Below are 24,640 nucleotides of genomic sequence, written 5' to 3' on the forward strand. Positions count from 1 at the left end.
GGGGGGCCGGTATGTTTAGGCGCGTCTGCTAACACCAGGCTCCTAAATACATGCTATGTACTGCTGCATGTGCAAAAAGTTCCTTTATGCAATTTATGAAATTTTTGCACATGCACTTCTCAACTGTCATGTAATTGAACTTTCTTAAGTTTTAATTAGATGGCACTTCAAAGTATGCTAGGCTAGTCTGATGCATCCTCCGGACACTGCTTCCGGAGCATTTTGCGGACTCTGCATGACTTACAACCATGCAGAGGTGGCAACAGATCTTTGCCATTGGCCACAGTGCCTACCCACCATTTTTGAACCAATAAATATTTTTTTTTATAAATACATACATGCAAACACTGGTCTCCCCTCTCACTGAGTTACTCACCAAGTATTACCATTTCTGTGATCGCTATGATTCAAAATTGTAGTAAAAGGTTTGTACTCCATAACAGGGTTGTTACAAATATTCGCATTCGCATTCGCAATAATCAGTGCGGAGCTTTTGCGAATGCGAATGTTGTGCAAGAGCACCTATAAAGTGTTTATCTGGCAAACAAAATGACAAATTGTAGCCAATATTTCATAAAAATCTATTTAAACATATTATGGGTATCCATGGAAATGCGTAAATGCCTCGAACCGCGTAAACCTCGCAAATAATTCGATTTTTCATACAAAATTAAGTAAGTTTACGACGTTTACATGGTTACGAGGCATGTTCGTGATTTGATGAATTGCCTTATTATTTCTTAAGCTATATACCCGAGCTATCAATGGGCAGTCATACAAGTTTCCATTTCTACTTGACCTTTGACGTACGTCAAAGAGAACATAGTCCTTTAAATATTTTTTTTCTACAGTTTAAATAACTGCATTGGTTTCTTTTTTTATTATAAGTTTTTGGACCAATCTTAAAAAAAACGACTACAAAAGAATAAAGTGTACATTGTAATTCTTAACCAAATTTTCGTGATTTGCTTTTGATGTTACATATATTCGTTCAACCATTTCAAATGGGGCTCTTTGGAGAAATTATTTCTATTAAACATTTTAAAAACAGTAATTTTGTTCACTTGTTGGGCAGTATTTTTTTTTCATACGGATATACACGGGAAACTTGGCTAAAAACTTCTGTGGTAGAACAACTGTTCCCCTACGTCTCCCTTCTTTGCTATCTAAAGTCAAAGAGTAAGGTCCTGTAGTAAGGGATTCCCAGCAGAAATGGTCAATGTCTGGATATTAAGAGAATCGATGCTCAAATAATTAAGAAGCTATAGGTCTGACCTTTAATTAGATAAGAATTGCGTAACTTTCTGAGACCCTCGTTATCCGTAATTCCAATAATTCAAATACTTATAAAAAACGGGGGGCATTTTTGTGCAGCATAAAAGATCTGCACGGCTCACTCGGTTTTCAAAAATGGGGTGTCAAATTAAAGCGCTTGGCCTGTAGAAGTGCAGGCTGGTCTTATTTTTTCGAAAAGAGTTGCCACCTGTTGAATAATTAAATTAAAATTTTTTAATAATCAATACCATCAGATCCGTACCGTTCGTTTGATTTTCAAAAGTGAGATGTCAAATTAAAGGCCTCTGGCTGTAGATGTGCAATAAGGTTTAACTTTTTCGAAAAGAGTTGCCATTTTTTAAAAAACTATATTCAAATTATTTAAAAATGTAAATCAATTATTATAAAACGGATATCAATCGAAATGGTGTTGAAAATCTTTCTTTATTAATTTAACTATAGGAGGGTTGCCACCTGTTTAAAAGATCAAATTTAATTTCAATTAAGGGAATTAAATATGATAAATATGTATCACTATATGGGTGCCAAACGAAAGGGGTTTCAGAAGGTAGTAATTGGAAAATGTTTTTAATAGGGTTGCCGTCTGTTTGAAATTCCGAATTTAGTTAACATATATACAAGTTATCTGAAATATCAAAATATGGATGGATGGAAGGAGTGTTAATATATCGTTACTTTGAACGCTATCAATATTTTTTAGTTGTTGGAAGAGGGTTGCCACCTGTTTAAAAAATTAAATGCAAATTCTTTAATAATTATTTAGGTAAAATATGGTTATAAATCTAAGGGGGTTTGAAATATCTTCATTTAGGGACTATAATAAGCGAGGTTACCACATGTTTAAAAAATCAAATATTTATGGTAATGTCAAAAGTATATTATACGAGAAGGCATGTTTTGTGATAGTCATCAAATTTGCACCGTTATTTCAATTTCAAAAATGAGCGGTCAAATCAATCAACTTAGCCTGAAGATGTGCGATAAAGTTTTATATTTTTAATTAAACATTTTTTATTGCAATAGGGTGGTTTGAAATTTGATAAAATTAAAAACCTGCACTAAGCAAGATCTCTCTGTACTCAGATTTAGATGTAATATGGCACTTGGGTCGCTTATAACTCAGCATTTGGAATATTTTTTTGATTTTTGAAATTCCATTTTGCGCGTTTAAACGCCTTGCGGGTTCACTAGTTAAAAATGAATTACAAAAACTACAATCAAAACATGCTGATGAAATTACAGGTTCCCCAAATTCTGAAACAGCGAAAGGAATGAGAATGAAAAATTCTTTTTAAAAAGCTTTAGAAAAACCTGACACAGCTGGTTTGCTTGTAAGTGCTGTCTAAAAAACGATTTCGCTATTAAATATGCTAGATTCTAATTGTTTCTTGAAAATACTTGACTCCGCATTCGCATTCGGATCCGCATCCGCGGATGTCTAAAATTCCACATTCGCAACATGCGTACTCCATAATATGCAAATCATAAATTTGTTTAGAAACTTTTTGTATGTGCTTAATTGCTTATAACTTCCACGTTTATTATTCAATTTAGATGAGCAGGGCCAGAGCTGGGTCATACCCTGACGGAAACAAGTGATTTTTTTTTTATCAACTAGTTGAAATACTACTTTAAAACAAATGCTATGGGTAAGTGTTTCGAATTTGTATACTCTTTTTGCTCAAAAAAACAATTTGTGTCTTGGCAGAATGAAAAAGCACCTGTGAAGTCCAGAACGCAAACGTATTCAAAGGAAACACACTGACTTTGAAGTTATGTAAACCAAATTCATTTTAAAGTAGTTGAAATTAAATGCTGCTTGCATACAATACAAACTGAACAATTGAAAGCACATTTACATGTCTGGCTGTAGCTGACCGTGCAAAGATGTTTGCTACAATTGGTCGCAGCCAAAATCTCATTTAATTTTAAATTTCGGTTTTTCTTAGTTATGAAAAAGCATCTGTGAAGTGCAGAACGAAAGCGCATCGAACGAAATATGCTGACTTTGAAGTTGTTTAAGCCAAATTCATTTTAAAGTAGTTGAAAATACATGCAGGAAAAGGCAATTGACTGCTTCCTAGGACATCGCCATGTTAAATAAATGAGTTGGTTGCAGGTAAAATAGTGAGAATTTGAATTAGTTATCATTGCAAATAAAGTAGTTTATAAATTACTTTCAAACTAATTCAACTTCCTGCAGGGTAATGATTCCTTTAGGAATTAAATTACTCCCAATTACAAATTACAAGGAATTGTAATTAGGAATCAATTCCTTCAGTCCACAGCAAAGGAATCGATTACTTTCTCAATTCCTTGAAGTAATTTCAAATGTAACTGTTTTTTTTTTCAATTCCATTATAAGGAGTTTTATATTGTAATTGGAATGAATTACGTGCTAGTAATGTAAATTTTTTTTTCAGTTCCTTTGAAAGAAATTGAAAATGTAATTGATTTTTTTTCAATTCCATTACCTGGAATTGCAAGAGTACTTTAGTTTTTTCAATTACTCAAAGGAATTTTAAAAGTAATCGAGAAACTGAAAGTTCATTCACGAATGTACAATGTGGAATTTTTGTTGTGGTCAAAGATTAAATTCGAAAGCACACATTGGACATCTTCTATGTATATCTATATATATAAAAATGTTGTATCGTATGTCACGGTCATCAAAACTCGAGAACGGCTGAACCGATTTGAATAATATAATACCAGAACCAATGATATCGCAAAAATTAGGAGGGTTGCCACCTATTTTAAAATTTTTAAATCCAATTATATTGATAAAATTAATGAATTATTACAATAGAGATTTAAGAAATATAACTGTTGGAAGTATTTTTGACGAGGGTTGCCACCTATTTGAAAATTTTAATTGTCAAATTGATAAAATAAATGAAATATTGCCATCTGGGTGTCAAACTAAAGAGTTTTAAGAAGGCTTACTGCCGAAAATATGTCTTTTTTTTTTGAAAATTTAACTAAATTACATTGATAAAATAAATAAAATAATACAATATGGGTATCAAATTAAAGAGGTTTAAGACAGATAACTGTTGGAAATATTCTTGAGGGGGGATGCCACCTATTTGAAAATTGTAACTCAGTTAAATTGTTAAAGTAAATGAAATATTGCCATGTGGGTGAAGAGTTTTCAAAAGGCTTACAGTCGAAAATATTTTCAAGGAGGGTTGCCACCTCTTAAAAAATTTAGCGCAATTTAGTTGATAAACTAAATGATATATTACAATATAGATATTAAATTAAAAAGGTTTAAGAAAAATAACTTCTGGAAATAGTTTTGAGTAAAATTGCCACCTCTAAAAATTTAATCTCGGTTATTTTGATAAAATAAATGAAATACTGCATTTTGGGAATCAAACTAAAGACTTTTAAGAAGGCTTAGTGCCGAATATATGTTGGAGGAGGGTTGCCACCTGTTTGAAAATTTAACTAAGCTTAATTGATCTAGGTATCAAATTGAAGAGGTTTAAAAAAGAGTTTCAAAAATACTTTTGAGGAGGGTTGCCACCTGTTTGAAAATTTGAACGCAGTTAAATTGATAAAATAAAGAATATTTTATATCTTTTTAAACATCTTTAGTTAAGATTAGCATTAAAAAATTTTAAATTTTCTCCATGAGAAGAGAATTATATAAAGGAATTTTGAAACATTTCAGATACAATTACAATATAAAATACAAATGACCGGTTTTAATAAATAAACCTTCCCCGTTTTTCTGCCTTCAGTAGATTAAGAAATCAAAAACCTACCCTTTATTGCAACAACAGCGCACAAGCTCTTCAAAAACCACGACAAAACCACCCTAATTGCCTGTTCAACTGCAACCTTTGCGGACGTTTGTAAAAGACACAACCTTTCAGTGTAAATCTAAATTTGTTTATGTTAAATTTTTGTTGATCACTCGGGAAAAATATTTTAAATCACGATAGTCTAATTTTAGCATTTCTTTGTTTATTTTTATGTTAAAGTTTGAATTTTTTTCATTCGCAATGCAAACTTAAAATGAAAATAACTTGAATAAATGACCTTATCTAAAAAAAACGGTATACAGATCCGTAACATGCTACTTAAAATAAATTTTAGGTGTCTCACGCGTTTTTTGTGTAATTTTAGCGTCCTTACAGTGTTATCATCAAAATTTAGCCAAAGCAATGCAATTTGTTTATAAAACTCTTAATAGGTAGGATCTCCAGTCCGACAGGGCTCGTGATTCAAGCGGACTCTATCCTCATTTGTAACGCAGGATACCAGTAAGAGTACTTCAAAGACCCCAGAAGGCACGCCATTTTGAGTAGAATTAAGGTTACCATAATATAAACAATTAAGTCAGTACATTTTTAAAGATACGAAGGGATTAGTCCAAGAGAATAGCAGTTCCCAAGGCAGCAACAGTCCGGCCGGTTATGCCTGCTTCGACATTTATGGGTCTCATCTGCCGCGAAGCGTTAGCGGTAGGATCTGGAAAATTTAACCGTTACCCTATAAACTGAACAGCTACAGTTTAAGTTATTCAGTTTTCTTAAAGTCCAATTAGTAATACTACTTAGGTATAAGTTATTTATTCAAGGCAGTTAGCAAGCAAGAAATTCAACAAAGCTATTGCAATTCAACCGTAAAAAATTTTTTTTATTAATTTTTCGATTACTTTATAAATTACTTTGAGGAATGGAATTCGAAAAAAAATCAATTACATTTTCAGTTCCTTTCAAGGGAATTGGAAAAAAAATTACATTTTCAATTCCTTTGAAAGGAAAACGAGCGTCTCGCTCGCAACGACGCGCTCACGAGGGCAGAGCTAATGAGGGCCTCATTTTCTGGCCGCTCTACTATGCGCTGCCCTCGTTTGCTTACTCGCTTGCTGGCTACTCAGCGCGTGCGCTCGCACTTAACGAGTACTCGTTTGCAAACAGCCTCGGCTGATGCGCGGTGAGTTGCGCAAGCTCATAGCAGACTAATGACCGAGCGAGGGGCTAAAATGAGATAAATCTGAACCCTGGTAACAATATTCATATCTCACGTACGATGCAAGAACAACATTTTCTTCTTTTAATCGATATACTTTAAGCATTGTTGACGCTATTTCCATTTGAATGAGGAAATAGCATCATTTACTTTATTTCCAAATTGTTGTTGACCTTTTTCGCCTTGGAAAAGGTAATAATGTCATTTGACTTTATTTCGCACCAGTATGCGAAATAGTGTCAATTGACCTTATTTCCATTGATCTTGTTACCTCTCAGCCGCTTAGATCACGACCGGAAAGGTGCCAAACATAGCGATGTAAGTGAGGCGGCATAAAATTCATTTCCATATAACGTATACAGGACGGATTACAAAGATTAAGGTCTTAAAATGATCACATTGACGTCCCCATTGAAAACAGTGTGGCATTTTCAAAAATTTAACATGGCGTCTCAAATATGGCATCTAAACTAACCGCAAATTAGATTTTACTTTACAACTTTTGTGCCACCGGAGAACCCGACACTAAAAAAGAAAAAATAACTGCAGGCTCTTATACTTTTGAGGTTGCTGATTACGAATCTAGAGCATGATTTTAAAAATTCATAATGGCGAACCGAATATGATGGCCAAAAAATTTAAGTCGATCCGATTCGCTCGAAAAGTTTTCCTCTGGGGTTCTTGGGGCCGCTTATTATGAATCTGGGTCAGGTTGTAAAAATTCAAAATGGCGGACCCAAAATGGCGAAAAAAAATTTAATGAATTTGATTCGCTTAAAACTTAACATTGAAGGGTTCTTAAGGTCTCTGATTACGAATCTAAAATCAGATTTAAAAATTTCAAATGGCGGATCAGTTTTACAACGCCGGTAATCTTCTGTGGGTGTGTATATCACTGAGCTCTTCCTAAGCGGCTGGACCTTTGTTTTTGAGTGGGTTCCTGGATGGTTTAGATTCTCAACTGGTTCCGGTGGTTGGCACTACGGTTTACGCCGCATCCCTTACATCGCTATGTTTGGCACGTTCCCGGTCGTGATCTAAACGTCATAAAAAAAATGTACGTATAAAAGTTGTGGAGAATGCAATTCTGTACAACTTTACAATTTCAATATATGTATTTTCATCAGAAATTGTCGAAAAATGGCGAATACCGTGACAATGTAAAATTTGGTCGCAGTTTTTGCTAATTACTTACAATAAAAAATGTTTTTTTAAAACTTTCTATATAACAAAGGTGAAAAATTAAATTCTCTACAAATTTGTATTGAACAATTTTTTACGAAAAATGCAAAGTAAGCTTGCAATTCGCCAAAAACCCAAAAAAAACTTAAATCCAAGATGGCGGAATAGTCAATAGAAGTCAAATAGAAGTAAACTGCATCAAAAAATCGCTGTTACAATTTTTTTTTTTAAGTCTAATTTTACTGGGCTAGTACATATATGTAATACTCCTATATTGGCGGTAAGAGCTAGTACCGTCCGAAAACACTACAGTACAGATATATCAATAAACACGTACGAAAGAAAAGGAACACATACGTTTATAAATAAACACACAACACATATACAAAAACGGCGCTCAAGTAAACAATACATTGACAAAAACGGTACCAGACTGTCTCGCTTTGATTTCGGAATGCTTACACATTGAGAAGTTAGCTTACTGCCAATATAGAAGTATTACATATATAAGCTAGTATAGATATTTTTGTATTTATGTGAACTTTCTGCCTAGCAAATATATACTTTTTATAATTTTTTTTTATTTACAGGTAACAGCTTTTATCGTAGAGAGATCATTTGGAGGCATAACCAGTGGACCACCGGAGAAAAAAATGGGAATTAAGGCATCGAATACAACAGAAGTATATTTTGAAAATGTTAAAGTTCCCATCGAGAATGTTTTAGGGCAGGAAGGCGAAGGGTTTAAAGTGGCCATGACTATATTAAACAATGGCAGATTTGGAATGGGGGCTACCCTAGCCGGTACAATGAAAACTTGTATACAAAAAGCCGTCTCACATGCTAACAACCGAGTGCAGTTCGGAAAAAAAATAAATGAATATGGCTCAATACAAGAGAAATTATCTCAAATGAGTATACTTCAATATGCAACTGAGTCAATGGCTTACACAATATCGCAGAATATGGATAAAGGCAGTAAGGAATACCATTTGGAAGCTGCGATATCTAAGGTTTTTGCATCTGAGTCTGCTTGGTATGTGTGTGACGAGGCCATTCAAATACTAGGAGGAATGGGTTACATGAAAGAAGCCGGATTAGAACGTGTGTTACGTGATCTAAGAATATTTCGAATTTTCGAAGGAACTAACGACATTTTACGACTTTTCGTATCACTCACGGGGATTCAGTATGCCGCATCCAACTTAAAATTTCTGCAAAAGGCTTTTAAAAATCCGGCCGCGAACTTTGGAGTTATATCTAGTGAAATATCAAGGAGAGTTTCGACGTCTATTGGATTTGGGGCAGTTGACTTCAAACCTTATGTAACATCAGAGCTCCAGAGTTATGCCCAAAAAACAGCTGCATGTATCGAATTGTTTGGCAAAACTGTTGAAGAGCTTATATTGAAGCATGGAAAAAATATAATACATGAGCAGTATATCTTGAATAGATTAGCGAATGCAGCAGTTGATATATATGCAATGGTAGTCACATTATCCCGTTCATCCCGTGCATTCAATTTAAACTTACCTACGGCCTTACACGAAATGAACTTAACTAAGGCTTTATGCATTCAGGTGATTCTTAAAAGAAACATGCAGAACATTATTAGCTGATTAACAGTTCTCTCGCATACATATGTATGTTCATACATACATATATACATACTTCGTTTCCTTATTTAGCACTGTAACCTCCTAAGCGATTTTGGCCGATTTCAACAAAGCACGCCAGTCGTTTCTTTTCTGAGCACACTAACGCCAATTGGAAATGCCAAGTCCTTGTCCACTTGGTCTTTCCATCGCAGGACCTCCCTCTTCTCTGCCACTATTAGCGGGTTCCGAGTTGAATACTTTCAGATCTTGAGCGTCGGGGTCCATTCGACCGACATGGTCAAGCCAGCGGAGCCGCTGAATTTTAATGCGCTTAACAGCTCATCGTTCCATCGTCTTCGGTACTCGTCGTCGCCAGTGCGTAAATGCCCGTAAATCTTCCGCAAAATCTCTCTCGAATACTCAATCGGATGTTGTTATTGTCTATGCTTCTGCGTCATATAACTGCACGGGCACGATGAGTGGCACTATCGATGCATCCATGTTTTTGCATTTTTGCTAAACATCGATGGTTGATGGCGACTATCGATGTTTCTTAGTGCGCATGTAAAATGAAATAATACAAGTTTCAACTTTATAACCTTCCTAACCAAAAATCAAAACATTTTTAAAGACATTTAATAAAACAACTTGTATCTCTTTTTAATAATATAATAATAATAATAATAGATTGGTGCTTACACATATGTTAGTGTTTGGCCGAGCTTCTGCTGCGATTTGTGGTGTGGGCCTTGATGTTGTCACACAAAGGGAAGGGACCTACAGTTTTACACCGACTCCGAACGGCGATTGTATTTTGAGAAGCTGTTTTTCATGGCAGAAATATACTCTGAGGTTTGCCATTGCCTGCCGAGGGGCGACCGAGAGGCGATGTTGCTATGACCAAACGTCGTTTTGATTTATTTTATTTTCAAAAACGTATTCGGGCGCATTCATAGTCAAAATTAAGTTCATACATTAGCTTTAAAACATCGAAAACATCGATGGTAGCCAACATCGATGTTTCTCCACCTCTATTATAGAATTAGGTTTTCTTACGTCGAGAGGACTTTACTTCTGCATTGCCTTCCCAATAAAAAGTAGCATTTGCTTCAAGAGTGATTCTACGTCTATCGAATGCTGACATTATTATCGGTGTTAATGCTGATTCCCAAGTAAACGAAATGCTCTACTTTATAACTATCAGCAGTGACGTGAGTGCCAAGAGGCGAATGCGCTAACTGTTTGTTTGATAACAGGATATATTTCGTCTTGTCTTCGCTAATCACCAGACTCAATTGCTTTGCTTCCTTATCCAACTTTTGAAAAGGCATACCAGAGTTCGCGGTTCTTGTTACCGATGATGACGATTTCGCCGGCATACAACAGCAATTGCACTCTCTTGAAAAAAATAGTTCAGAGCGGTTCACTTCTACAGCTCTTATTATCCTCTCCAACATCAGATTAAATAAATCACATGAAAGGGCGTCGCGCCCTGTCTGAAAGCCCGTTTGGTAGAGAACGGCTCGGAGTGGTCTTTTCCCAATTCTGACGGGACTGGTGGTATTGCTCAACGTCATTTTACACAGCCGTATCAGTTTGGCGGGGATGCTGAATTCAGTCATCGCGGCGTATAGGCAACTCCTTTTAGTGCACAAGGTTTGAAATTCGGATTTATATGGTTTTTTAGACAATGAGCTATACTACTATTAATACTTATTAGTGCTATTCATAAAACGTCGCAAAATGGCATTTTTGACGAAAAGGCAATGTTGCGAACAAAGTGGTATGAACGACCTATCGCAACTCCGGATTGCAAATGTAAACTTTTTTGAAAATGCCGCGCGTTAGAGAAAAAGTAAAGCCTTACAATTATGTTTCAAAGCAGCCTTAACTGATATACTTTTTCTTGAAGTATTTGAAGACAATAAAAAAACATGTATTTCGCGACTTCGACTTTGCAATGATTGCCAGCTCAAATAGTATGGCAACGTCGCAATTTTGTCGCAAGAGAGATTCCATACAAAAGTAATCAGCTGTGTCGCAAGGTGGCAAATTTTGCGACAAATGCGACATTTGCAAAACTTCGCGACGCTTCATTAATCCGACTAATATATTTTCTGTTTCGTAGACATAAAAAAGGTAAATAAATAGTAAACTATCAAAAAACTGAGGTCTGCCACATTTGTTTGAAACCTACCACATTTTTTCCAAATTCTACCACACAATTCTTTTTAAGTCCGATCACTGTTCCAGAGATACGCAGTGTGAAAAATTCTGTTTGTATGGGAGGTGCCACTGTCCTTGGAAAGTATGCAGTCCGAAATTTCAAAAAAATTGGTACAGCCGTTCTCGAACTTTGCGAGCAGAAAAAAGCGGCTTTCAAAATATATATATACATTAGAGCGGATCAATTTGTATGGACAGATTTTTTTCGACATCGTTCCTAGCAGATTCGGATTCTTCATAAAATTCTAAGAAAAAAAATCCTCTAGATCATAGCTCTCAAGTCAGTTTCGAGCCTGCGCAATTTTAAAAGAAGATATCTTTAATTGATGCTAAGTTAATATGCTAATTAATATTTACTAAAGTGTTACGAATGTTATTTGCTTAAGACAAATTTGTATTAATGAAATGTCAAAAATTCCCATCGATCCCAAGTCTGCAAAAAAATTTATTCAAGGTTAAAGGTTTTTGAATTTTTCAGCAAAACGGTGCTGCTTTTAAACCAGTAATATTCGAACCCTTGAGCTCTCGTGACCTCCAATGGAAACTGTGGAGAATACTGGCAAAGAAAGTTTATGCTGATAATCGCTCATTTGCAAACGTTATATGGCTTAAATTGGCGATTTTGCAAGAGTGGCATAAACTGGTTGCTGATAGAAAATGTTGTTTCCCATGTATGTTGTTGTTGTGTGTTTGCAAGTTATGCAATCCGTGCTACGTGCACTGGCTTTGCAAGATTTGGAGAATACCCCTATTATGTCGTAAGTATGAGGAAGCATATATTTCAGTTAATTAAAGTCAATGGAGCACAACAACTCGCGGCGATAGCAAAACTGAATCTGAGACAAACAAGTCTGGGCATGTCATAGCACACACTTCCTTCTCTACCTAGCGCAGTGATCGAGATAATGGTCGGCATACTACACTGAGAAAAGAGTTTAGTTACGTCAACTAAATATGTTTTTATCAACACATGATTTGGTTATAGTTACATTATTTGTTTATAGTTACCAAATCATGTGTTGAGAGGAATATATTTGACTGACTTTTTTTCTGAGTGTACCACATTCAAACGATTCAATAAGTGGGACTGTGTGCATTGCTTAACTGGCGCTCTTCGTATGTGAACACATGTGCTCAGAGAGCGCTCAGCATTCTTTAGGGGTGGCTTACAAGTATGAATAGGTTCCGCTCTCAAAGCAAATCGTGGTTGCCTCAACTAAGATTTGGTAACTATTACTAAACCATGTGTTGAAAGAAAGCTTTTCTGCATTAGCAGAGCTTAATAACCATACGTTAAGTTGAATGGAATTTGTAGCAATATGGTCCAAAGAAATATTTATTAGTATTTACCAAACCCTTCAACTAAATTAACGATCTGGTACAATCTAGATGAATATTAGAAGCTTTAATATATTTAGTTATAATTACTAACCCATGGTAATAGTTCCCAATCCTTGGTAACAGTTCCCAAATATTGTCAAAATTCGGTAACTAAATATATTTAGTTGTCGAAACTAATCCTTTTTCTCAGTGTACCCGATCTTAACCTACCTCTGAAGACACATACATTCTTACCTACATTTGTACATACATATGCATGAATGCATTTAGTTCACTTTATGTGCCGCTACAAATTATGTATAAATTGCCACTGAGAAAAACGCATGAGTAAGGCGGGTGCAGCACCGTACTCGTGATAGAAGTAAAACTTCTTAAAAAACACGTGTGTGTAGCGCAGACAATGGACGAATACAGTTGCTTATTGTATCTAATGTTGGTACCAAGTTGCTACTTTTTGATCATTTTTCACATTTAATCTTTGTTTTATTTATTTATTTTTTTTGATAGGAAGGATATGATCATTCTTTGTCGCTTTATTCTGTACTCGAAAAATTATATGTTTCAATGGAATTGAATTCTATGTTAAATATCTGAATAAATTATTTAGATCTAGATAGCGTTTTTTAGCAATTTATTTAAGAAAAATAAAACATTTCAATTTATGTTTGGATCTTCGTTTATTTTAAATTTGCTATCCCAAAATAATTGATATCAAATAAAACACCTATTTGAAGTAAAATTTTCGAGTGACGTAAGCTAAAAAAGACACATGAGTAGTCCACTTGCAAACAGCGTTATGTGATTTTATAATAGTAAGCCATAAATTAAAAAAAAAACGTCTACAACAACAAGTAAACTCCGAATTGTATCTTTTTCTTAATAACTTAAAATTTGGATAAATAAGAGCCTCATAGCATTAAAAAACAAAATCGCAGTATGGTAGTTTTTGCATATTTTATATATAAAAAATTAATATAGCGAATTTTGAAACAGTAACTTTTACATAGCTAGCTTTATGTAATTTTTCGCGTTCTCTCTTCCATGAAGATTGGTCTGCTTGTTTTTTACGCTTTCCGCTAGGCACCGAAACTGCCACGTTTTCTTGCAGTTTTCTAAGTTCATCAGAAGATGGAGCCTTTTGAACTTGTATAAATACGTAAAATAAATACAGTAAGTGTTATAGCGACTTTTGCTAAAGTAGCTAACATTTGATGCTATTTTTTTTCAGTATATATAAGGATTTTGCACTGTGTTTTAGTGGGCATGAAACTACTTTAAATACTGGTACGTTAACCATCGAAAAAATTTTACATAGAGCACTTTGCAAGTGGACTACTCACATATATGTGCCCCACATTCGGTAGAAATCTAAATAAAATTAAGCTACGAGACAATCAGACGAAAACAGTGGTTTATTGCATCTAATGTTGGTACCAAGTTGATAAGCTTTCATAACTTTTAATATTTTTTTTTTTTAATTTTTAATTTTTTTTGGATACAAAAGATATGATCTTTATTCCGTATTTGAAATATTATATGTTTCAATGTACACATCGATTTGAATACATCATTTAGATTTAGATAACATTTTTAGCAATTTATTTGAGAAAACAAAGTTTTTTTTTTAAAGTGTTGCCACCTGTTAAAAGTTTTAATTTAAAGTATTTAATAAGGTAAACCAGTTATTAAAATATGGGTATTACTAGAAATTGGTTTGAAAAGGGTTATTTCTAATAAATATGTAGGAGTATTGCCACCCGTTTAAAAAGTCAAATTCAACTAAAATTAAGGGAGTTAGGTAAATGAAATACATTTATATTTATGTAGCAAAATATGACCGTTCGAATACGTGAAGGCATTTTTTGTGAAAGAGATCAGATCTGCACCGTTCTTTCGAATTTAAAAAATTAGATGTAAAATTAAAGACCTTGATCTATAAATGTGCAATAAGGTTTTTTTTAAGTAAGAACTTGTTTTAGAGGTACGGAGTGAATTGATGCAATAACAGTTTTCCCAATTGTTGAAAATGTTTCCTATTTTGTGCAATTTCTTGAGCAACGATTTTGCCGTTTTAACGCCATACGGGTTTACCAGTGTAATTTGCATGTGTATAAATTTAGCGAAAAAGATGAAGGAAAAAGGTCGCACATACCCATTAATTTGCCGTTTATTGCCGTTAATTAGTTGTGGAAAATATATTTTTGTCGTTCCTGTATTTCTTTAGATATAAGGTGTTTTGCTAACTTTTTATAAAGTTAGCGAAGCACCCTTCCAACTCAAAGACAACAGACTACGCTTTATACCTAAACTTGCCGCTTTTTGCCGTTCCGAGATTCAAAAAAATTGGCAATTTTTTTCAATGTTCAATAATTTTTAGAAGAAAAAAACTAAGAATTAAATAGAAAAACTAAACCGGTTGCTTTATGTACCACTTTGAAATTGAAACAAACAATAATCGCCATGGTTAAAATTCTAAAAATTAAGAAGAAGCATCCTTATCAAGTTCCGCAAAGATTCATAGAAAATTGCTATATAATTTGTATCACCCTTTCGCCATCTGCATAATCTTCGCCCCAAATAACAATTACCTATTACTTGAGTAAATAATAGCTGGAGCAATTCTTAGCTTCTTTGAATAAGATATAATTTTTTTTCCAATTAAAAAAAGAATGAGAAAATCAAAAACCGTTTTTAAACGAGCCACATTGAAAATTAGGCAGCAAAAAAATGTATGCTTTTATTATGTTTAGTTAATTACCAAACCGCTTTCCAAGTCTCTAAAATTATTTGAAAAATAAGGTATAAAGAAAAAAAAAATAAACGACAAAATCAAAAATGCAATTGTGCAACAGAAAAATATATTGTTTTTATTATTTTTAACTAATTTTGAAACTGCTTTCCAAGTCCCTAAGATTGTTTTAAAATAAGGCAGTTCAAACAAAAAAATCAAACGACAAAATCATAAATGCTTTCAATTCACAAAACGAGGCAAACGGCAAGTTATGCCACTAAAAAATTAATTATTTTTATTTTCAACCAATTTTTAAACCGCTTTTGAGGTCCCTATTTTATTGTTTTAAAATAAGGCAGATTAAACAAAAAAAAATGATTTGCAAAATCTACTTTGGAGATTTCCTACCAAAATGGCAAATTTTGGCATTGAATCGATAGATATGACGTAAATGATGTGCTTCTCGCCATTTTCCATTTGAAATATTTATTACTTTTGTTTTTGGTATTTCTGGCCTTATAACAATTATATTCAACAATTTTTATTGAGCCGTTTTTAATAAAAAACTATTGTGGAAAAGCAACAACAATTTGAAAAAATGAGAGAAGTGATGGCTATTTCGGACATCACCATATTTCCTCATCAGACTTCTTCAGCGGGATTCGAACCGACGACCCCAGCTGTCTCAGCCAGTTACCTACGCACTGTGCCAAGTTCACCTTATAAACTCTTGTTGCTTTTTCCACTTTTTTCATGTGGTTGTTGGTTTTTTGTTAATAATTATATTTTTAGAATGTTTAACTTTTAGGTGTGCTCGTCCTTAAGTTATTTGTTTTTGTTACTTATGGCCTTACTACAATTATATTCAACAATTTTTATTGAGCTTCAGGCCGTTTTTAATGAAAAACGATTGTGGAAAAGCAACAACAATTTGAAAAAAAGTGGTAGAAGTGATATTTCGGAGATCACCACATTTCCTCATCAGACTTCTTCAGCGGGATTCGAACCGACGACCCCAGCTGACTCAGCAAGTTGCCTACGCACTGTGATAAGTTCGCTTATAAACTGTTGTTGCTTTTTCCACTTTCTTTTCCACAACTTGATCATGTGGTTGTTGGTTTTGTTGGCTTTTGTTAATAATTCTATTTTTAGAATGTTTAACTTTTACGTGTACTCGTCCTTAGGGGCGGTATTATCACTTGCGAAGCGAATGATTTTGGCGAAGCGAACGGTATGGCGAAGCGAATTAAAGGGCAGAGAAGGCATTAAAAGTGTTCGCGATGCAAAGAACTTCCACAAGCTGGTAAAAAAGAACACTCTTATTTAAGTTGCGTCCGCCAATATATTCGCTTCGCCAAACCGTTCGCTTCGCCAAATTCATTCGCCTTGCAAGTGATAATACCGCCCTAAGTTATTTGTTTTTAACCGACTTCCAAAAAAGGAGGAGGTTATCAGTTCGTCGGAATATTTAATTTTTTTTTTTATGTATGTTACCGCATAACTTTGCAACGGAAAGATAGTGTCTCAGAGGTGGTCCCATACTAATTTGTTTTAGATCCGATCATTGAATCATGGAATATACAGATATATATATTTTTTTTAGGTCGGTTTTTTTGCTAAAAATTACTTGTTATTTATGGCCTTATAACAATTGTATTCAAAAGTTTTTATTGAGCTTGAGGCCGTTTTTAATAATATACAGTTTTTCATTAAAACGGCCTCAAGCTCAATAAAAATTGTTGAATATTCTTTAAAAATATTCAAAAACAGTTTGCAAATCGCACCGATTACAAATCGTACGATTTGCAGCACATGTCTCCGATATATTTAAATTAAATTTTAAGATACATAGGTGCCAACCCTATTCTAAAATTCGATTATTTGATATTAATAAAGGAATAATTTATTGAAATTACATACATACATATGTATGTATAATAGCGTGGGCCGAAAATCCGCTTTTTTAGAATTTTGATTGGTAATAGCAAAAATATTGTTCACTATGCTCTAAAAACAATCTGTGTGAAATATGACAATTTTTGGTCAATATCTTAGGCTCGCCCAAGTCCATCAAAGTTCAATATGGCCAAAAAATAAAAATTAATAAATAAATTAAGTAATACATTTTTTTACTAAAATTGCAATAATTTCTAAAGTATTAGTCCTACATAATTAGGTATATGGACCTTTTTTGTAGAGAATCGAAGTTAGCTAAGAGACATTTTTTTTTAGTACCTGAACTTTGATGGAGTTGGGCGAGCCTAGGATATTGACCAAAAACTTTCACATTTCACACAGATATTTTTTAGAGCATATTACCAATCTTCTTCTTCTTCTTTATTGGCGCTGTAACCGCCTAAGCGATTTTGGCCGAGTCCAAAACAGCACGCCAGTCATTTCTCTTCTGTGCTAACTGACGCCGATTGGAAATGCCAAGTGAAGCCAAGTCCTTCTCCACCTGGTCTTTCCAACGCAGAGGAGGCCTTCATCTTCCTCTGTTACCAGCGTCGCGGCCCGCGTTGAATATTTTCAGAGCAGGAGTGTTTCTGTCCATTCGAACGACATGGCCAAGCCAGCGGAGCCGCTGAATTTTAATTCGCTGCACTATGTCTATATCGTTGTAAAGCTCATACAGCTCATCGTTAAAACGACTGCGATATTCGCCATCACCAACGCGTAAAGGTCCGTAAATCTTTCGCAGAATCTTTCTCTCGAAAACTCCAAGAGCCGCCTCATCAGATGCTTTCATTGTCCATGCCTCCGCGCTATACTCCAGCACAGGCATGATGAGTGATCTTTGTACGACGAGAGAGGACTTTACTTCTCAATTGCCTACTCAGCCCAAGTAGCACTTGTTGGCAAGAGTGATTCTCCGTTGGATTTCAAGGCTGACATTATTATTGGTGTTAATGCTGGTTCCCAAATAAACGAAGTCGTCTACTTTTTCAAACTTGTAACTGTCAACAGTGACGTGGGTGCCAAGACGCGTATGCTCTGACTGTTTGTGTGATGACAGGAGATACTTCGTTTTGTCCTCGTTCACCACCACACCCATTCGCTTTGCTTCTCCATCCAATCCCGAGAAGGCAGAACAGACGTAGCCCTTGTTTTTACCGATACTATCGATGTCGTCGGCATACGGCAGCAATTCTACACTCTTGTAAAGTATTGTGCCTGACCGGTTCAGTTCTGCGGCTCTTATTATCTTCTCCAACATCAGATTAAAGAAATCACACGAAAGGGATTCCCCTTGTCTGAAACCTCGTTTGGTATCAAACGGCTCTGAGAGGTCCTTCCCTATTCTGACGGAGCTGGTGGTATTGCTCAACGTCATTTTACACGGCCGTATTAGTTTCGCGGGGATACCAAATTCAGACATCGCGGCATAAAGGCAACTTCTCTTCGTGCTGTCGAAAGCGGCTTTGAAATCGACAAATAGATAGTGTGTGTCGATCCTATTCTCGCGGGTCTTTTCCAAGATTTGGCGTATTGGGAATACCTGATCTATGGTGGATATTCCAGGACTAAAGCCACACTGATAAGGTTCAATCAGCTCGTTTACGGCGGGCTTCAGTCTTTCGCACAATATACTCGATAAGACCTTATAACCTATCTTAGAAGGCTGATTCCGCGGTAGTTGGCGCGTATTTCGGGGTCGCCTTTCTTGTGGATTGGGCAGAGCACACTTAAATTCCAGTCGTCGGGCATGCGTTCATCTGACCATATTCTGCATACGAGCTGATGCATGCACCTCATCAGCTCCTCGCCGCCGTACTTGAATAGCTCGGCTGGCAGGCCGTCAGCTCCAGCAGCTTTGTTGTTTTTCAGCCGCGTAATCGCTATTCGTACCTCGTCATAGTCAGGCGGTGGGACAGCTACTCCATCATCATCGATTGGGGACTCCCACCACAATTTAAGTATAGTCTGGACATCGGTCACTAGGTCGCCATTGTTGTTCTTACAGGAGTTCGCCCCGGTCTTGAAACCTTCCGTAAGTCGCCTAACCCTCTGGTAGAATTTTCGGGCCTTCCTGTCGGCCCCCATCTCAAGCTCTTCGCACTCACGTATTTCGGCCTCTCTCTTCTTATTGCGGCAAATACGTCTCGCTTCCTTCTTCTGTTCCCTATAACGGTCCCACATGGCTCGCGTTGCGCCCGATCGGCATCTTTTTTCTCTTCGGCATCTTGACATTCCTCATCGGGCTCGCTGAAATCCAACTACTTCTTCGGCGGCGGTACTTAATGATCGGGAAATGTGGTTGCACTGCTCGCGTATGTCGGATTGTTGAAGAGTGCTCTCAGAGAGCAGGTGTGTGAGTCGAGTGGCGAATAAATTGGCCGTCTGTTGTGATTGCAGCTTTTCGACGTTAAGCTTTCCTTGCATTGTTTGGCGCACATTTTTTGCTGCACAGAGGCGGGTGCGTATCTTGGCTACATCAAGATAGTGGTCCGAGTCGATGTTTGGCCCTCGGAGTGAACGTACGTCTAAAACGCTTGAAGCATGCCTTCCGTCTATCACAACATGATCGATTTGGTTTCTCGTTTTTCGATCTGGAGACAGCCATGTAGCTTGGTGGATGTTCTTATGCTGGAACCTAGTACTACATATCACCATGTTTCGGGCCCCGGCGAAGTCGATCTGCCTCAGTCCGTTATCGGACGTTTCGTCGTGGAGGCTGAATTTTCCGACAGTGGCGCCAAAGATCCCTTCCTTGCCCTCCTTGGCATTATAATCGCCAAGCACGATTTTGACATCGTGTCGGGGGCAGCGCTCATAGAAGAGATCCTTGGACGCCTCATCCTTCTCTTCCGTCGGGGCATGGGCGCAGATTAGCGAGATGTTGAAGAATCTAGGTTTGATGCGGATTGTGGCTAGACGTTCGTCCACCGGGGTGAGCGCCAGTACTCGGCGACGCAGTCTCTCTCCTACCACGAATCCAACACCGAACTTGCGCTCCTTTACGTGGCAACTGTAGTAGACGTCGCAAGGCTTCACGCTTATTTTTCCTTGCCCCGTCCATCGCATTTCTTGGACGGCGGTGATGTCAGCCTTTGTCTTCCCGAGGACATCAACCAGCCGAGCAGAGGCACCTTCCCCATTATTGGTCCGGATATTCCAGGTGCATACCCTTAAATCATAGTCCTTTATACGTTTGCCGTGGTCGTCATCAGAAAAAATGGGTCTCATCCGACGCTTTTTAGATTTTTTCATTGGGCGGGGTTTTAACGTGGCGGGACCCAAACCCAGCGCACGCGAAGTTTTACGCCTTCTCACTTTAGCTCGCTCCCAAACGGGTGTTTGGTTGCTACCCAGAGGATACGTGGATATAAATAGCCAAACGTTGTGAGCTGCGATTTGGACTGTACGCACAAGAATCGCTTCAGGCCACTCCCAGGTGAATGGCAGTCAGTTTTCAACTTCTGCGCACGGAACCATCCTCCAATCAGAATTCTAAAAAAGCGGATTTTCGGCCCATGCTAATGTATAATATATTTTTAATAAAATTCCTTGATAGGCTAGTCCGATCTAATTATCTCTAGTGCAAATAAAACAAGTTTATTCCACTATTACAGCCTAACGTCTCGCTGAACTTATTAGCATCATCAGGGGCGCGTTGTTTATTTTTGTCTGTTACAGCAATATAAGAATATATATATAAGAAGGAACATTAAAAGCAGAAAAAACACAAACAAGAACATACATACATGTGTGTATTCATATGTGGGTAGATATGGAGCGATGACACAAAAATACCTTAAAGAAACGTATGTATCAATGTCTGTAGGTATATACATAAACATATGTAATGTACGCACTTACACCTATGTAAATATGTATATATATATAAAACGTATAGAATTAAACGTAAATATATTTTATGTGCATGAGACATATCATATTTATTATATCTCAATTATCCTCTCAAACGAAAACTTCCTAAAATACTTGAAAACTTCACATGAAGGAACCTTTTACTTGCTGAAGTTTCAAAACGTAGTACTCCTTTTATGTTCCTCTCTTTTTTGGAACATATTTTTGTCGATTACTTTACTTAGTTACTCGACGCTTAGCGACTATACTTCTCTTCACTATCCGCATTCTCAGTGAGAGGAGAGAAGGAAGTGTATTCGCTAGAAAACTTCAATGTGAAGCGAAATGTCTTCCAATACAGACCTTTAGTACATACATATACTGTATTTATCAATGTTTAGTTTAATAATATTTGGATAATAAAAAAAACATATTTTTACTTTAATACCAATGCTTCTTTTCAGGCCTCAAAACGGTGTACCGAAAATCTTCGGAAGTCAACGGCAAGATCTGAGTTGGAGTTATGCAACATATTCAGTGAAATAGCTAAGGAAGTCAACAATAGTGGCGGTGTAAGCACCACTCATGTCATCACCGGTTCTTAATATAGGTTTTTTAATTTGTTTTTTGTAATTAATAAATAAATTTATATACACTTCTGCGCCTTTTTGTAATGTTGCCAATATTTTTAAAACTTTACATGAACAAAATAAAAGAAGAATAAATCTTGTAGAATACCTACAATTCTAAAATTAAAAAAATTCATATGGGGATCGGTGGAGATCATTGAGGTTAGTGTAACGATATATTTTTTTTTGGGGAAACAACAACAACAATTATTAAAGGTCAAAGTCAAATTAAGCATTTTTTTAAATTAATATTTCTCGAAAACCTCTTCATGGATTTTGATGTCATTTCATAGAGAATTTAATTCTCTTCAATTTGATATATGTACATATTATAAATTTACCTTTTCTAGTTTTCACAAAAATTATTACTAAATTGACCTTAATTTATTAGGTTTATTATTATTTCTTTGTGGGTTTCAAGGGTATCAATCGACGCGTCTTGAAGCCAATAATAATGATCAGAGACCGGATATTAACATTTTTAATTCATTAAAGAGTTATGCGCAAAAAACAGTTGCACTTTTTATAAAACATAATAGACATCACTGGGCGGCAGCCGCAGGTTTAAAACAAGGGAATTCTAGTTACCTCGTCCTTTCCCAAGAGTTATTCGCAAAAACACTTGCACTTTTCGCACTATGTTTTGATGCAACACTCGACCACCCATCCTGCACAACCGATTCATTGTTGATCGCAGGTAGAACTTTTAGGTTTGATTCGTTTCTACGTTATTGATACAAAAAAACGTAAAAATAAATAAATGACTGACTCAAATCAGACCGTCAGCAAGGCTGAGTTTGATCTGATTTTTGCAAAATATAGCAAACTATTGAAAGAGGAACATTCCTGAAGGTCCCACAACTACAGGACCATCCTGCCAGTTTGATTAAGATCCTGCCAAATATATGGCAATAAGCTTAATAAATATAAATTTTTAAATGTTGCATAGAGTTTAATAAGATGGCGTGGTGGAAATCAGTTTTTACCGCCATCATGATAGCCATCACAGGGTACGAAGTTGGCAAAGATGCAAGTACAGACAAAACGGTTATAATATACGAACCACCAAGTATGCACAAACCCGAACTCAATGATAAGAAAGATAATGAAATCTATGCAGTCGGATTCATAGCACTTTTTATATTTCTAAAGCTGGGATCCCACGATTGCCGCAATACACCAATTATTGGCTCATTTTATGCCCCAATCGTGTGATTTCACAATACATTGACTCATGCGGCAATAGAGGCCGATATTGTGCTTACTGTGCCCAATCAAATACGGCCCGTGTGCGGCAATCGTGTGATTGCTCGATTGGCAATCATGGGGCAATGAAAATTTCAAAATTGCGGCAATATTTATTGTATTCTTGTGCGGCAATTGAAGTGAACAATACACATCAATATTTAGGCTGTTTATTAATAATTTACTTTTTTGCTTCCTGATGTGTCCAAAAATCACTGAAATTAATATCCTTGTTTTCAGAAGCAACATAATTTTTAATTAAATTTGTATTGGAATTATAATTTTTCTTGAAGTCCGATGACGGAATCTTTGCCGCGATATATACCACCACAAGCAAAACTCATACGAGAAGAATACGAAAGGTATTTTATGTCACCAAATGGCGAACTGCTATGACAGTATAAATTTATTTAAAAAAAAAAAAACTTTAAAGTTCAATACAGCCCACGACAAAGCAGTAGAACCTCAACATTTTGACCAGTCTTGACTATTTTTCTTCTACTTATTTAATCTTCATTATTTTCGTATAAAAGTATAGCTCATTGTCTAACAAAAACTGCATAAATCCAAATTGCAAGCTTTATACAAAAATTATAAAAATTTCTTAAACTTTTGAACACAATCCCACGGTTTTCAAATTGGATTTCTAGAAAAAAAATGGTTATTTAGTTTTGTAGCTCATTAAAATTTAGTACAATAAGGTGGAAATGAGAAGTTGCTAAAAGATCCTGTTTATTTTCAGAATATTTTTAGCTGACGGTATTATGCACTTTCTTCTCTGTAAATTACTTTGTAAACTGCATAACAAAATTTTTTCTAGAAACCCAAATTAAGAACCATTGAATTGTGATCAAAATTTTAAGAAATGTTTATAATTTTTGTATAAAGTTTGAAATTTGTGGTTTTTACTAGACAATGAGCTATGGTTTTATAGGAAAAAATTAACATTAAACAACAGAAGAAAAAAGTGAAGACTGATCAAAATGTTAAGGTGCTATCTTTTGTTGCGAGCTGTACATATAATTATAAAATTTCATTCCAAACATAAATTATGTAAATTCGCAGCTTTCATTTAAACAAACATAACTATTTTGTACCAATTTTACTTGTAATGAATAAAAAAACCTCTACGTAACAAAATTAAAAAGAAAACTGTTGCAACTTCAACTCCACATAGCACGTTGCAGTTATCGTCGAAAAATAAAAAAAACTATACACTCAAACTTCTAAATAAATGCGTGAGTTTTCATTGGACACAAGTTTTTGCTTCTTTGCTTTCAAACAACAAGAAATTTGCACAAAATGAGCCCGCAATATACAAAGCAGATGCAACTGATTTATTTTTTTATTAAGAATACGCCATTTTTACACAACAGAGAAAAAAACAGAATTTAGAAGTCAGTGCAACACACATGGCCACAATTGCCGCATGCTCGAACAATCGTGTGATAAGTTTGGGGCAATTATTGTCACTATATTGCTTTTCGCCAACTTACGGCAATGAGAATTGTTTAAAAAGAGGCAACCGTGTGACTGTACAGAATTTCATTGGGACAATTTTTTTATTGTGCTCCAATACAGCACAATAAAAATTG

The 24,640-nt window shown here is 35.7% G+C and overlaps 1 protein-coding gene across 1 annotated transcript in view; it reads left to right on the top strand.

Moving 5' to 3' along the window:
• The window catches only part of LOC118735049 (very long-chain specific acyl-CoA dehydrogenase, mitochondrial), a 171,566-nt gene extending 149,651 nt beyond the window's left edge, over positions 1–21,915 (top strand). The window contains exons 4-5 of the mRNA XM_036464643.1: positions 8,055–9,044; positions 21,636–21,915. Of these exons, the coding sequence (XP_036320536.1) occupies positions 8,055–9,044; positions 21,636–21,776 (1,131 nt within the window). The 3' untranslated portion in view covers positions 21,777–21,915. The remainder of the gene's footprint in view (positions 1–8,054; positions 9,045–21,635) is intronic.
• Positions 21,916–24,640: the final 2,725 nt, after the last annotated feature.

The sequence above is a fragment of the Rhagoletis pomonella genome, unplaced genomic scaffold (genome assembly GCF_013731165.1).
Source record: "Rhagoletis pomonella isolate Grant_MI unplaced genomic scaffold, Rhpom_1.0 Rhpom_scaffold_00003, whole genome shotgun sequence".
Classification (NCBI taxonomy): domain Eukaryota; kingdom Metazoa; phylum Arthropoda; class Insecta; order Diptera; family Tephritidae; genus Rhagoletis; species Rhagoletis pomonella.